The 15857-nt window shown below is 39.9% G+C and overlaps 1 protein-coding gene across 9 annotated transcripts in view; it reads left to right on the plus strand.

The window, feature by feature from the left end:
- The window catches only part of NRXN3 (neurexin 3), a 1570788-nt gene that overhangs the window by 1202921 nt on the left and 352010 nt on the right, over positions 1-15857 (plus strand). For all 9 annotated transcript variants that reach the window (XM_042990246.1, XM_042990247.1, XM_042990244.1 and 6 more), the window contains one exon: positions 3058-3239. In XM_042990246.1, coding sequence (XP_042846180.1) covers positions 3058-3239 — 182 coding nt within the window. The remainder of the gene's footprint in view (positions 1-3057; positions 3240-15857) is intronic.

Genomic DNA, 15857 nt, shown 5'->3' on the forward strand with positions numbered 1-15857 from the left:
GTTAGAATTATCTATCATAGTGACATTCCAAATTCAGAACAATAAAAGCAGTAAAAATAATTTTTAAGACAGATTTTGTACCTACCCTGATATTGTCATAAAGAGGTTTCATTCTTTGTTTAAAAATTAAAGCCATGGTGGCCTCCAAACCACTGTATAGAAGTCATATATTTATCATTTTTAATGCAGTTTCTCTTTACATTGAGAATTACTGAACAGTCAATGGATAAAAAAGTATAAGCACAAAGTTTGTAAACATATTTATATGGTTAGAAGGCCAACTAACTTCTGAAAATACGCCAGGTTTGGGGGGATATGGCTTTGTTTTCATTCTACTTTAGTCTTATGTGAAAAGGATAAAGCACAGTCAATTTTGCATCACTGATATAATTTATTGGGATAGTTTTATTAAGCTAGGATTGGTATTTAGTGAAGACAGGCTTTTGGAGGCAGGAGGGTGAAGCTGGAGACCTAAAGAGGTACCACTTTTTTAAGCCAGATGCTTGGGTCTCTTGTTTCTAAACATTGTTAACAAATGAGATATCCCAGAGAATTATTGCAAAGATTTGGCTAATGAATTTGAAAAGTTTTTCTCAAAGCACCAGGCATATGTGTTGCTATTATCAACTTTGGACTTGTTCTTTTTGTACTGGTAAAATTATTTTCTGATAGAGTATGGGAGTATAGATTTATCTCTGAGGCAGAATCCACTACGTATTTAGGATAGAATAGGGTAAGATTTTATAAGTTGCCACAAAATGTCACAGGCTGATTTGCATTCTTGGTGATTCTATACATTGATCACTGAGTAACCTTCACTGTTCCAAATAAAGAATAGAGAGAGTGGCGATGACATTTGTAAGCATCTACAGAAAAGGGAATTATTTGAATTCTTCACAGATAGATAGATATCAAGGGTAAATTATTATATCCACATTTCTAATTTTAAGAAGCGTTGAGGGTACCTGTGGATAGTGAAGAGACAAACAGTTTTGCATACAGAATTAATTGTAAACTTTACATACCACAATCCCAAATTCTCCAGATTGACTGTGGAGGTCTTTTCAGACACCATCCCCTAAGGATTGGGAAATTCATAAAAGGAAGATAATGTCATGCTACATGTAATATACAAACTGAGCATGCTGGTCACTAGAATAGTGACCTTTCAAAAATGACAAATTAGATTCTATATGCCTCAGAATATAATATGGCTTAGTGCTTAAAATAAGCATGAGATGTGACATATACTCTTAATTCTAGCCTCATAGCAGTTGACTTTATTATTTACAAATAAGCTGCATAACTCATTTTTTTTTCTTCAGAGAACATAATTCAATCCAGTATTCCCTGTAAACTAAATGTGGACCAGTGCTTGAGACTTTTAGTAAAGCTGAAGAAATCTGAGTGCTTTTCTAATGCTGCTTTAAAATAGTTTCAGGGGCACCTGGGTGGCTGAGTCAGTTGAGCGTCCAACTTTGGCTTAGGTCATGATCTCACAGTCCATGAGTTTGAGTCCCATATCAGGCTCTTTGCTGACAGCTCAGATCCTGGAGCCTGGTTCGGATTCTGTGTCTCCCTTTCTCTACCCCTCCACCACTCACACTCTGTCTGTCTCTGTCTTTCAAAAATGAATAAACGTTAAAAACATTTTTTAAATAATTTTGGAGATTGAACCATGTTCAGTGGGAACACACAAGAAAATCTGCTGCCAAATGTTCTTTGAACTTTGAGATGAGTAACATATGGAAGTACTCACTATGGGTAAAGTACATATAGCCATAGAAGCTACAATGATGTAGTCTGTTCTGGCTACCAAATCTACATGCTTTTCCCCAAATTTGTATTTAAAAACTTGTTTTTAGAAATAGACTTTAAAAATTTATAAGATGCAAATATTTTATTTTTCTTCCTGTTTTCTATGTTTTGTGTTTTTTTTTTTTAGTTTTGTATTTTGTTTTCTTTGCGTTTTTTGTTTGTTTGTTTTGAGAGAGTGTGCGCACAAGTGGGGCAGGGGCAGAGGGAGAGAAACAGAGAATGTTAAGCAGGCACCACGCTCAGCGCAGAGCCTGATGCATGATGTGGGGCCCTGGGATCATGACCTGAGCTGAAATAAAGAGTCAGACACTCAACCAACTGAGCCACCCCCGCACCCCTCTATGTGCTTTTAAATTAATATATTCTTTCTAATCCCTGACTTTGTAAATAATAAGAGTGACAGCACAGTAAGTACTAAGAACACTGATAAAACCACCGTTCGTAAGTGACAATACCACTTATGTTCCAAATTCATCACTCTGAGATTTTTTTTTCCATGTCTTCTATGTTTCTTTTTTGAAACTTAGTTTGCAAAAGAGACGGAAGCTGTTATATAATACCAGATAAACACCACCACTAGGGGAAAAATTAAGTTAATTTGTAAAACGCCTCTGGAATTAATTGTTATCACGTTTTTTATAAGCACATAATAGTGAAATAGGCAAATGCTTTTAGTCACAGAACTTGGTTTCCTCAGACTACAGCTCTTTTCTGTGAGGGTGGTGGACGATCCAGGTATGAAAGGGATGGCGGCTTTAGGCTTGCACACTCCCTTCAGTCTTGTGAAACATTTCTGGGACCGCCCCTGGCTCCACTGACCAGCATGTTCCAGTAGCTGAAAGAAGGGGAACTAGTTTCCTCTCCCATGCTTGTCCTAGCCGAGATGGAAAATTAATTCTGCTGTTGAGGAGAATGGGAAGGTAGTTCGTCCCAACATCCCAAAGCTCTCAGACACAGCGTGTTATTTGCCTTCTGCCGTGATACAGCAGGAACTGAAGATGTTAGGGATGCCTCTCGCTAACATCTGCTTGGTTATTAATTCATTTTGCCTACATCTTTAATTTAGGGTGACAGCCGCCTTCCCAGACTTTGGATTCCATCCCTCTCCATAACCAATCAGGGACATGCGGGGGCCCATTTCCTCTCCGCAGCTGTCTGTGCAGGGTCTCAACAGTGTGCCTAGAGCTGGCAATGCACAGTACAGTGCACTGATGGCTCCCTCTCTCCTTGCTTTTGCAGCTGGCGCTACGTACATCTTTGGGAAAAGCGGAGGCCTCATCCTCTACACCTGGCCGGCCAATGATAGGCCCAGCACCCGCTCTGACCGCCTTGCCGTGGGCTTCAGCACCACTGTGAAGGATGGCATCTTGGTGCGCATCGACAGCGCTCCGGGTCTCGGTGACTTCCTCCAGCTTCACATAGTGAGTACTGGGCCTTGGCCTGGATTTCCTTGTCTTCCTGGTGGTGTGAGTTGGTGCACCAGAATGCAGCAGAACATCCTAGATAGACTTGGAAGAGAGACACATTTATAAAAATTGCCTACATGAGTTGGAGCCATATCCAAGCATTAGTCCATGTGTCAAGCCTCATTCTTCCCTTTAGACGTGAACCTTGATGCTCGTAGGGTACTTCAGGGATAAAAAATGAAGAACTCTTTCAGTCTAGACTCGCTTGCCAGCTGTGTGGTTTGGTCTGTCATGAAACATTCAGCAGACTGCTTCCGAGTACATAAGAGATTTACCTGGTACTTTGCCTTAACCCGGTGCAACTAGCAAAGCCTGCCCCAATGTTTGCTGGGGGGTCAGCAAAATTTTTCTGTAAAAGACTAGATAGCAAGTATTTTGGGCTTTGCAGGTGATAGGGTCTCTGTCAGAGCTCCTTGGAAGTGCCACAGTAATGTGAAAGCAGTCATAAATAACATGCTTTTTTTTTTTTTTAAATGCAGGTGACCACATTCCAATAAAAATTTATTTTGTAATAGCGGGCTACAGGCTATATACTTAGGTGACCGCTGCCCTGGGCTGAAAACTTCCTTGGGGAGATACAAAGAGCAAAGAGTGATAAAACTGAGGGCAGAGTGGAAGGGGCAAAATGAAACAGCGCAATAACCAAGAATTGTTATATTCATGCATACTGTATATCCAACATTTTGCTTGTATATATAGGCCCAATAGGACCGCAGCCTCAGTCACTGCACATCGTTAAGAACACAGTGCAATTCTAAGAAATTAAAATGATTTGGAGGAAAAAATTACTTCGTTATGAGGATAGAAAATATTTTTATAGCAACAATTAACCCATTTTATCACCTGTGCAGTCTGCAGTTAAGAAAGTAGGCTAAAGAAGGATATGATTCTCATCCATAAGTACCCAAAGTGCAGCTACCAGGAGCAAAGAGAGGAATTGTTCTCATTAGTTAGCAATGACAAGGCCAGAAAGAATGGATTTAATTTGGAGCAATAAGAATTCAGTTTAAATAGCAGGGGGGAAAAAGCAGTTAAGAGGAAAGATCAACTGGGGATTACCACCAACCTCCAAAAAGGAGGAAAAGGAACATTTACTGGGAATCTTTGAATCTGCGTTTTGCTAATGTGCCGGTCTACTGAGGAAGGCACAGAGTGGGATTTTATTGCCCGTCTCTGGAGTGGAGGTGGCTGGCTGGAAGCACCAGCAGCCAGTTCAGCCTTGCAAGCACTGCCCATCTCCAACACCTGCCCTTCCAACATGCCTTGGAAACAGGAGCAGCTTGAAGTCTAAGGCTTGAGCTGGAAACTTGTCTGGCCTCAGTGTGAGCCAGAGCCAGACAAGACTCCGAGTAGGAGTACAGGGAAGGACTGGTGAGGAATGATCACCTTCAAAATGTGGAAGAGGGGTCTTAACAGAGTTGTGAACCTTTATGCCTTCTCAGATGCTTTGAGAACCATATGGTACTGTAAGCATAAGCTTAAGCATTTTAAAAAGCCATGCCAAGGAGCACAGAGAAAAGCAGCCATAGTTTGTACGGTTTATCTCTATTTGGCCTCTAAAAACCACCATAATTTACAAAATTCTGTGAGATTTATGCTGCATATAACTTAATGATTATTTCATGGCAGCTATAACTAGGCTATTATTACCAGCTCACTTGCATTTTCATGGTGATTTATCTTCTTTTTTTGTTCAGTGTGACTTACTAAGAAAAATATGATTTGGCACAGCCACGAACATCTTTTTGAGTCAGATAATGTGCTACCAGTTTATCCATTTCTCCCCATTTGTGTGTTGTAGAGCATCTCTACGTTTAAGAGAAATGTTTGTTATATTCTGAGAGTTTACTTAAAAGTTTTGTTTTTACAAAAGGGGTATGAGGATCCTAGGAATTTCTAGGAGGAACCATAGCATTCTGTTTTAACATTTTTAACAGCAAAAATACAAGAAATTTTACTTTAAAATGCATAAGCCCCCTTGGGTACTGTGGACCTTTTCCAGTGATGCTATCATTGCTTAAACATTCTGGAAAATCCCAAATGATTGCCCTTCATCAGATTGACATCATCTGACCTTCTTAGAGAAAAGAAAGACAGACCATACAAAGTAGAAAAACCACATCGTTCTGGAATGGACCTGACATGGTCATGGACCTCTTGAAAATGACATCACTTAATTGGTCTGATAATTGGAAACTTTTTTTAATTCTCTGGTGTTTACCAGAGATAAAAACTGTGTGTATTCCAATAAAAATTCATTTTAAAGGCAGGCTGCAGGCTGTACTTTGGTGACCCCTGCTCTAGGCTGCAAACTTCTTCATAGAGATGTCCAGAACCTCTTACAAAACCTGAGGTCAGAGTGGGGACAGCAAAGGGACGGTTCCTCACCACACTCAGCAATAAAGGAATACAAATGGAAGATCAAAAGACTTGATTACAAACCTTGCTTCTTGTTTTGGACATTTACATAGATGCATCAGGAATACAATTCCATAAATACTTACTGAGATACTTTTATTGGACTTTTACAGTCTGTAAAATGTGGATTTATTTAATGGATATAGGTTGTTTCCTTGTACCAAAGAAAATAATTTAAGGACCATTAAGGAAAGTGGGAAGACTTGGGGAGGAGGCCAAAGATTCCATTCCCACTTGCAGTTTGCCTGGGAGAAGAGAAACCCACCAGAAGAAAAAAAAAAAAAGAAAAAGTGATGGCAGACACAAAGAAGAGAGGGAAGCAGGGCATATCCCGGGGGCAGGGGGAGTAAGGAGGCACTGGGCCTGGAGAAGTGGACCCATCTGCCAAGAGATATGTTCCTAGCAGGGGGTTACATGTGTGTAAAGCCTCATTCTTCCACTGTGGGCGGTGTGGAGTCCCCAGAGCAGGAATGGGAAGCAGATTTCATGTTGTCTGCCAGCTCTGAGGGCCTCTCACTTCCTCACTTCAGGCTTTCCAGTGGAAGGATTTGTGAGAGTAGCAGGTAAATCCAGCAGGTAGGAGTTCCAGCTTCCACTAGGTGCATCTATCGCCTGCATTGAAATGAGACTTGTGGACAGATGCATGCTGCCTGTATTACATTTGCTCTAGGCTACATGCTATCCTGTTCCCAAACTTTCCCATTTCTCTTCCTTTGTCGTCCTGAAAGGCTCACACATTAAAAAATCTTTAGGAAAATTGGAATCTTCTTAAACTCCTTTTCCACGGGAGGCTCTTGAATCATTTCCTGATTCGTTTAAGTCATTAGTCTTATTATGATCCTTCTCACACTGGGCCATGGTCAGCCGCTCTAACAGAATTTGAGTTTTTTTCGAGGGGTAGGGAGAAAGGAGGAGAAAGTAACATGACCAATTTGGGGACATACAACATTGGAGCAGATGGTGAGAGAAATCCCGGGCAGAATGAAAGCAGTGGTGCCCTACGGTAAAGAACTGATGTAAAGAAAGGGACACCAAGACAGAGGTGGGGAGGTGCTAAGGAGCAATTTTTCCTATTTCACAGTTTGCTCAGATTATCTGTTCTTCTGGCCAAAGGGGCAGAGGCTCTTCTTTCTTTTGCTGGTTTCTTTTAAACCTGAAGTCCTCGCACTCACCCCGGGTGCTCATGATGGTTAAATAGGCCTTGATGATAAGTGTTGAATAAGACAAGAATTAGATCAATAAAAAAAATCAGAGAAGTCCAAGAGATCAAAATAATTTAGAGATGGTTTGCTTCAAACTAGCTTCCATTTCTTCATTTTTGGTTCACACTCCTAGGATGCACTATTTTCTGAATCAATTATTAATCATAATATTAATGAAATCACAGATGAAGTGTGTTTGACAAAGGCAAAAAGATCTTTGCTGAAGTGTGTATGCATGAAATGAAATTTTGTGGAGGGAGGGTGTCTTAGGGCAGAGGGGTTTGTAAAGAAATATTACTTTGGATATGTTTCCTGCATTGAAGTCTATTGTTGAGGAATTAATCCGCTTGATACTTGGAGAGAAGCTGCTGTCACTTGGAGGTGACATCTGCCTATAAAATTGAATAGGACCAGGGAAAGGATTACCATGAAGTGCTTGTTAGTCTCTTATGAAATTCTTGACAAACTCCTTTCACCACCTACAAAATAGAAGGTCGGGCAAAACTGGGCAACAATTAGCTTCTCTTTATGTAGTTAATACAGGGCGTAAAAAAGATATGCTATTAACTTCTTTCTCCCTGCATGTAATTTACAGTAAATCCTTTGGATTCATTTTTTAATTATGAACCTTTCAGTAAGAGTGAAAATTTATGTGTCAGGACATCTGTTTGTTTGACAAGAATCTATAACCTTCTCCAACTGTTTCTCTCCTGACTTATAATGTAGATACCTAGATAAAATGGGGTAGGAAAAGACAAAGGGCTGCTGTCCTGACTTACCCCCTTTGCATGATGGCAAAGTGTTCCCCTTACAAAAACTGCTTTCCTCACTCCACAAATGAAAGGCTCATAGTATTCTCTCAGTGTCATGTTTGGGGAAATAGAATATTAAGTTCGATATGTATAGTATTGTTTCTATAATTTATAGCATTTGGAAAGACTCCTGGAGAATAAATGGGAGCCAAGCTGAATTATGATAAACGGTCTGTTCCTCACATCTATTGCATCTATAAATTGCTGGCCTGGATGCTTCATTTGGCTGTCTCTGTGTGAGATATTTACAGTGAACCATCAACATCTGCTGAGTTAGTCTTCAGAGAGGCTAGGTGGCTGTTACCTTAGACTCGTGTCTGGATTTGGCTAGTAGCAGAACCGGATTTGACTTAGGAATTATGTTTGGGGGAATCCGCAGAGGAGCACAGAGGAGCGTTGGCATTTTTGAGACTGGTAAGGCAAGTAGAGAGGGAAAGAACAAGAAAACAACAAAGGTGTCCAACAGATGCAATTTTGTTTCCCACAGAGTGCTATGCACTGCAGGTTGGCTCTGTATTCCCTTTCATTGCTATTTGTTCTTAGTGAAAAAAGCCTCTTTGGGTTTTCCGGGCTTAGGAGCTTTTCCAGATCATTAGCCACTTCTGTGGAGAGGGCCTGCTGGGGATCCTCTCTGCAGCTTCCAGCTTAGCCGTTCCATCCCGGCTGAGTTGGAGAAGAAGGTGGGAGAAGGCAGTGGAAGTAGGGATTTGATGAAGTGAGCACTTACGCAAGCTGGACCAGATGCAGCGCCCTGCATGGGAGCTGGGGTGTGTTTTCTCCAATCTCTCTTATTTCCGAGGTATTTCTATCTAAATCTGTTTACTTTGACTGCACACTTAGTTTTGAAGGGCAGCATGCCATAGTGGAAAAATGTACTTAATCTGAAATCAACAGACACGGATTTGAGTCTCATTTCTGTCAGCATCCAAGGAGCTCTTTGGCTTTGAACAACTCATCATTGCCCTGGGCTCCACCTTCCTCTTCCTTTAAATGGGCACAAAAATATACCATACTACCGGGTTTTTCCGAGATTCAAGTGGAATCCAGTATTTAGAAGTTGTTTGTTACCGGCCAAAAACTGCACAAATGTAGGATGATGATTTTCTTCATGAAATATCCAGAAGGTAATAACTTCAATAGAGGAAAAAAATTAGTGAAAGGAAGAATTTTTTTTAAGTTTATTTATTTATTCTGAGAGAGACAGAGACAGCATCAGTGGGGCAGGGGCAGAGAGAGAGGGAGAAAGAGAATCCCGAGCAGGCTTCATGCTGCCAGCACAGAGCCTGACATGGGGCTCGAGCTCACTAATCATGAGATCATGATCTGAGCTGAAACCAAGAGTCAGACACTCAACTGACCGAGTTACCCAGGAGCCCCAAGGAAGAATGTTTTAAAATTAAAAGTAGAGTGTCATTTTAAGTATTTTTAAAAGTCTGCCAAGACTGTTTCTGCAAACAAATTCCTATTTTATCTGATCAAAAGTGATTTTTTTTTAAATTAATCAGATTCCTGATTGAAACTTTTGGAGTGTCCTGTTAAGAGAGGGTGAAGAACCCAGTTCCCTCTGAGAGAGACCTGGTTAGATCAATAGGATATGACCTGGGGCTTCTTTGGCATGTCCTTGTAAGCTGTTATGTCTCTATACAGTGACACAAGGTGATGCATTATGCTTCTGCTGCCCTTAAGTATAATGTTCCAAAGGGCTCTCCCCTCACCAGTAAATCCGTAATTCACCTTGCCCTGAAGGTCCTTCTTCAGTTGTATGAGCCAAAGGGAGAAGGAGCCTCAGGAGAGCAAAACCTTTCTAGGCAGGGATAGCATGAAAGAGGTTTGAGACCTGCCATGGGCTCCAGATGACCACATAAACAGACAGCCTGGCCTGACAGTTGGGAATTCACAGAGGCCAGAGAGAGTCACTGCTGGAACCAGCGTCCTAATGTGGGTACAGCCAGATTGAGTGGGGATGAGTAGCAGCTGCCGCCAAGTAAAGTCGGAACGTAAAAGCACAGGTACAAGTAAAAGCATTTCATAGACTTTGATTCCTCAAAATGGTGAGAAAAGTGCATGATAAATTTAGTGTACAGATAAGATGTATAATAATGCAGTCATAAAAATCGAGTTGACAAATGTGTAGAAAATATGTTATGACTGGTAAACAATTATGAGTAAGCAGAGACCAAATGGCCCCATCTTTCCCATTTATCACTTACATCAGTGACTCTTTTGCTAACTGGTAACAGTCGTGTTTCAGAATCTTCAATACTTGTATAATATGAAGTTAGAAAAATTAGGATTCGGAGAGATTGGCTCATAAACTTCAACTAGTATATTTAAATTGTTTTTTTTTTTAATGTGCCAGGCACAGTGCTACATTTTAGGGATACTGTAATCAACATGGGGTCACATAGAACTAACAGACTTGAAACACCCCAGTAATTAAAATTTGAGAAATTAGATTTCCTACACCTTATGGGGTGATGTATATAACACTCCTCCAAAGCTCTTGGTATATAGGGAGCTTTCAATTATGGATAGCCTTTAATATCGTTGGTACTTTTTCAGCAGTTAAGTTTTTCTTAAGTCAGGGAAAACAATATATATATATATATACATATATATATATGTGTGTGTATATATATATATATATATATATATGTATATATGTATTTCCGTAAATAACAAACAGACTTTAATCAGGTTTCTGAGATTGCAACTTAAATAATATGAAATTCTAAGGAGAAGTCAGGATGCTACTGATTTAAAGCCAGCCCTTGTGGCATATATCCTAGATTGCTGCAGGTATCGAATAGCCGAGCAGGTTCTGAATAGCAGAGTCTTTTTAGACATGTGGATTTGAAGTGCAGCAAGCAAGGCAAATGGTGGGTACTGTAAAGTGAGCGCTGGGGCTCATATGACTTAATGGCAGGCCTACCTTAACACTGTGGGCTGGATGAGTTATCTCATTGCCCCACCACTTACACTGTTACTAGTCATTACTCCTGGGGTATTGTTCACTGCAACAGGGCAAGAAATAACTCGTGGACTCCCTGAAGCTATAGATGATACGTTTTAGCTCCCTGGCTGCATTCAGGAGGCATGGAAGCTCAGCGTATTAATGGGAGAATTCATTAGCCACCCACTCCATAGCATCATGTGCTTAGATCCTGACGCTGTCACTGCTACTGTTTCAACTTGTTAGTGTGCCCCTGATAGATGGCAGAGGGAACTGTATAACTGTATTATCCTCAAAGATAGTTCTGACAGCCAGACCTGTCGTTTCCCAGCGTGAGATGACACCTTCGGAGCCTAGAATCACTTAAAGACATTTAGATAAGCCCTGTAGATCGATCAAGCTAACCTTCATCCTGAAGTCATTTCGTACTCAGAATGACAGGAGATGATTGGCAATTAAGTCTCTGTTTCTATTCTTGACCCCTTAGTTAACCTCTTTTAATTTGGTTTATTTTTCTACTCCGTTTTCTACAAAATGACAGGTAATTTAATGACATAGATGATTGTTTCTGACACAGACTTAGGACCATCCGTAAATCATCTTATGTTCCTACCATTTATTATCACTTACACCACTAATATCGATTGACAAAATACCAGGTACCAGACACTGCGTAAGAATTCTGTTTACATGTTCTTATTATGAACTCACAACAACTCAGTGAGGTAGTCACTATTAATATCTTCACTTTAAGAATGAAGCAACTGATGCTTAATGAAGCTAAAGAAATTTCCCAAGATAGCACTGAGCAGTCATTCAAATCCAGTTCTGATTCTTAATTACTATGCCACTCCTAATGAAAGTTTCAGAGTAGAAAGTATAGTGATGATGATTTTAATTCAACACATATTTGTGGAACAGCAATTTATGTGGGATTGTTGGAGATGTAAAGAAATTTAATATCAAGGAGGGAAGTAAAAATTATACATGTGATGGGTTTTAGATGGCATCAGGTACATTCCAAGGAAGGCAAGACTCTTACAGTTTGTAGAGATTAAGAAATGAACACAGACAAGGTGGGTCAGATTTTGACTAATGGAATCTAAAAAAGGAACATGCTAGATGAAGATACCAGCATTGAGTATTACCTCAAAGGAAGGAAACACAGACTTTGTTCCCAAATTTATGATGTGTTCAGTTTGACCAGAATAAACATCTTGATGGAAAAGGCAGACGGTATGGGATAGCAGAAAGAGCACATGTCTTAGAGGCCAGTGGTGTGTAATTCAAGATCTGGCTCTGCCTCCAGCCAGCTCTGGCTTTGGAGGAATTATTTGTCTGCTCTCTAAAATGGAGTTAACAGTGACGCCATCTTGCAAGTCTGTGTGAAAATTTATAATAACATATATGAAAATGCTTAATGAGTAACTGGTTCACAGTAGATGCCAAATTAATGACAATTATATTTTTAGGGTTTTTTTTTCTTTCTAGGTACTTTAGGTCCATAGTGAGGAGGACTTGAATGCCATACTGATAGGTTACTTCTTAAAGAAATGAGAGCACATTGAAAGTCTTTGAGCAGTAGATGAAATGCCTAAAGCTTAATTTTCAGAAAGATTATTTTGGCTTTGTTGAAAGAATGGTTTTCAGTGGGTTCAAGGAAAGTAGGTAGGAGGTTATTGTTTAAGTGGTCAAGGACTTATTCTATGATGTGATCATAGGAAGGTATGGAGATGAAACGGAAGGACATTCCTTCCAGAGATAGAATCCACAGGTGTTGCCACCTGGTTGGATGGAAAGGGAGAGAGGTAAGGAATGTCTAGAATGGAAAGGTCAAATTTCATTAACAGAAACAGTAAAACAGGGCACATACTTTAGGTTAAGGTGGCCAGAGTTTGACGTTAGTGATGCAACACATAAGGCATCCAAGAGTCACTCTAGAGATTTCCAATTGGAAATATGAATTCTGATAAGAGAATAGGCAGAGGTAGGGACTTGAAAATTTTCAGCCTGAAATGGCAATGGAAACCGAGGATTGCTAAGATCTACAGGGACATAAATGGGTATTAACTTGGGAAATATGTACATAATTTTACAAAATGGAGGAGGAAAAAAAAAGGAGGCTAAAAAGAAAAGGCTAGAGGGTCACACAAAACCTGAATAGTGAAGTGTTACAGAGGATTAACAGAGGTTTTTCAAACACGAATAGGTGTAGAGCTATTTTTTCCATAACTTTTAGTCAAACCTCTTTTGTGTGCAGTCAGTTTATAGGGATGGCTTCCTTGTCTTTATTGGCATTTATTATGACATGTAATTTGTGTCATTCCAGTCTCCTCATTAGTCATTCTGCACTTCTTCTTTTAGTAGTTGTTGTGGGCATTGCTTACACAGAATCAGAAGACTCTGGTCTAAACCTATATCTGCCACCAGCCAGCATTTGTCATATGGAAATGGTGGAGATATAGATACTGTTCTGCCAAATGAGAGAATGCTTGTGAATGTGCCCTGTTACCACTGAAAGGCCTTACAAAGGAAATAAGATCGTTTTCATAATAGTATGTGTCTGCCTACCATCCTGCAAAGCTGTTGGTGCCTAAGAGACTGTGGTTGGAGACCCGGAAATGAGGACCTAAGAGATATTAAGGTGGTTGTAGTTTTCAACAGTGGGGTTAGCAATGAAGCAAATAGCAAATCAGAGCCAAAACGTGAATGGCCCAACAGTGGGATCTCATGAACTGCTATGGTCTTCAAATGATGTTTTTATCTGGTACACATCTTCGGACCTTGTACTTCATGCCTTGGAGCATCACTTTAGGGGAGGCTGTCTGGATTTAAGGTCATGCTTCAGTTCCCCAAAAAGCAAACTTCCTGATCCCATTGATCCCTTGTGCGGTGAGGCAGAGAATCTCAGTTACCCTTATCATTATCTTGGCTTGGATAGCTACAAATGTTACTAATGGTCCTAAAATTATCCAGCCCTTTCTTAAATGCAAACTGCAGTACTCAGGTTCCTAAACCCTTTTGGAAATAAACTCTACCGGTTGACTTCTCATCACTACAAACTCACATTCTTGCCTGGGGGCATGCATATTTTTGGAATCACTCCAATATTTGCTGTTTTACTCATTGTCCAGTCACTGTGCTAGCCACTTTGTATATGTCAGCTCATTCAGTTCTCACACCACTGTCCAACTGGGGAGATAACCTCTATTTTAGAGATTAAGAAGCTAAGGCTCAGAGGATTAACTAACCATTTGTTCCTCATGTTAAGGGAAGGAAAAAAATGAAATTAGTGGTATGCTTGATTCTAATGTCATACATACTGCTTTTGATGGATACCTATTCAATATTGAAGTAAGATGTGGCGAATTTAACAGGGCCTGTGATTTTTTTTTTTTTTTTTTTTTTTTTTAATCCACACAGTTAAGAATGGCAAACCAAAATAAAGGGACGGAGCACAGCATTTTGGCTAAAGCAGAATGCATAATTGGAATTAGGTCACTTTCTTTTTGGATTCAAAGGAACTCTCCATTTTACATTACATTTTATTGTTTCTCAGTATTTTGTTTTTGTCTCAACAGCTTTAAGGTACCCAATTACTCCCAAACCACTTTCTTAAACATCTCTGTGCAAAATGGGCTTGGAAATGAATCTAAGGTTTTAAATACAATGTGGTACAAGAAGAGGCTTGCAGTAGCTTTTCCCCCCAAATTTTAACACAAATCCTTTCAACTGTAGTAGATCTGAGCAGAAATTCCTAGATAAATGCATGCTCGTATTTTAGTGTGATAAATGCCATATCAGAAGTTTTCAAATATCCTTGCTTGAAAACCCTAAATGATCTCAAACTATATGGAAACACTTTTAATGTCCCTGTAGTCAGTATTTAATTTCTACTTTTATAATTTAAAACTAGGTATGAGTATCTTCACAGCAGCACCAGGCTGTCATCCACCGGTCTGTTAGCTTCTAACGTTGAGTGGCAGAATAGAGTAAAAACTTGAAAGGGAGACCTTTACACTGGAAATCATATATATATGTGTGTATATGCACACACATATATATATATATATATATATATTTTTTTTTTTTTTTGGAGTGGGAGCAGATTCCATTCATCTTGCCCCTGTCGTGATGCCTAATTCCTAAGGTTCAGAGGCTTTCATGTTTGCTACTTAGATCAGCAATGCTGCAGCTGGTCTCACTGCATGTCTAAACAGCAAAGCTTAAACACAGTACTAAAGTGTGAAAGAGGAAAATGAGTTTGGTGCGACATGTTGCCCCGAACGCTGAATGTGCAACGGTTGAGGGTCTTTGACTACCCACAAGGGACAGCCACCTTTAAGAATAAGGCGAAAGTCTCCCTGAGGTTTAGCTGAGAATAGATACAGGGGTATATAGAAGTACAATATGACAAACCTGGTCTTAGAAAAGAGGCAGGAGGGAGGAATATAATTGCCAAGTTAAAATTAGCCAAGCAGGCAAAGATTAGCAGCCTACTTTAGTGAAAAACAATTCATTCATGTATTTATTCAACCAGCTGCTACTAGATGTCCGTTAAGTTCTAGGATCTGGGGATATGAGAGTAAAGAAGATATAAACTCCTATTTTCACGGAGCTTACATTCTAATGGGTATAGGCAGTCAGAACGTGGGTGCTGCAGAATTTTTTGAAAATGCAGTGTCAATATATTTAGTTAATTGACATATGAACAGACTGGTGAATCCCCACCAAACTTTTGTTTACATCTTTGTACTCTTCTCTGTTTCCCAAAGCTGCATATGAACCTCTTTTACTCTTATAATCGAAAAAGAGCAAAGGGCCCTGTCATTAGCCGGTTCTACTGTGATCCCATTAGTGACTACTCTAGTCTGTTTTCAGCAGCAAAATGAAACAAAAAGGAACATCTTTACCCTCAATTTCTGTTCCTTTCTCTTTGAAATGACTGTGGCCATCCCTGTTGTTTTGTTTTGTAATTGTACTGGATTCCTTCAGCATATCCATCTCTATTTCACAGGCAGAAAATTGCTAGAGGCATCCAAACAGTACTAACGGGGGGTCGGGAGGGGTGGGGGACAAAAGCCAAAATCAAATAAAAACTCACCCTCCCTGGGAGTGAGACTACAGTTTCCAGTATACTCTCCAAGCCTGCTTATATTGTCATGTCTACATATTGACCTAGAGCTTC

This window comes from Panthera tigris, chromosome B3 (assembly GCF_018350195.1).
Source record: "Panthera tigris isolate Pti1 chromosome B3, P.tigris_Pti1_mat1.1, whole genome shotgun sequence".
NCBI lineage: Eukaryota > Metazoa > Chordata > Mammalia > Carnivora > Felidae > Panthera > Panthera tigris.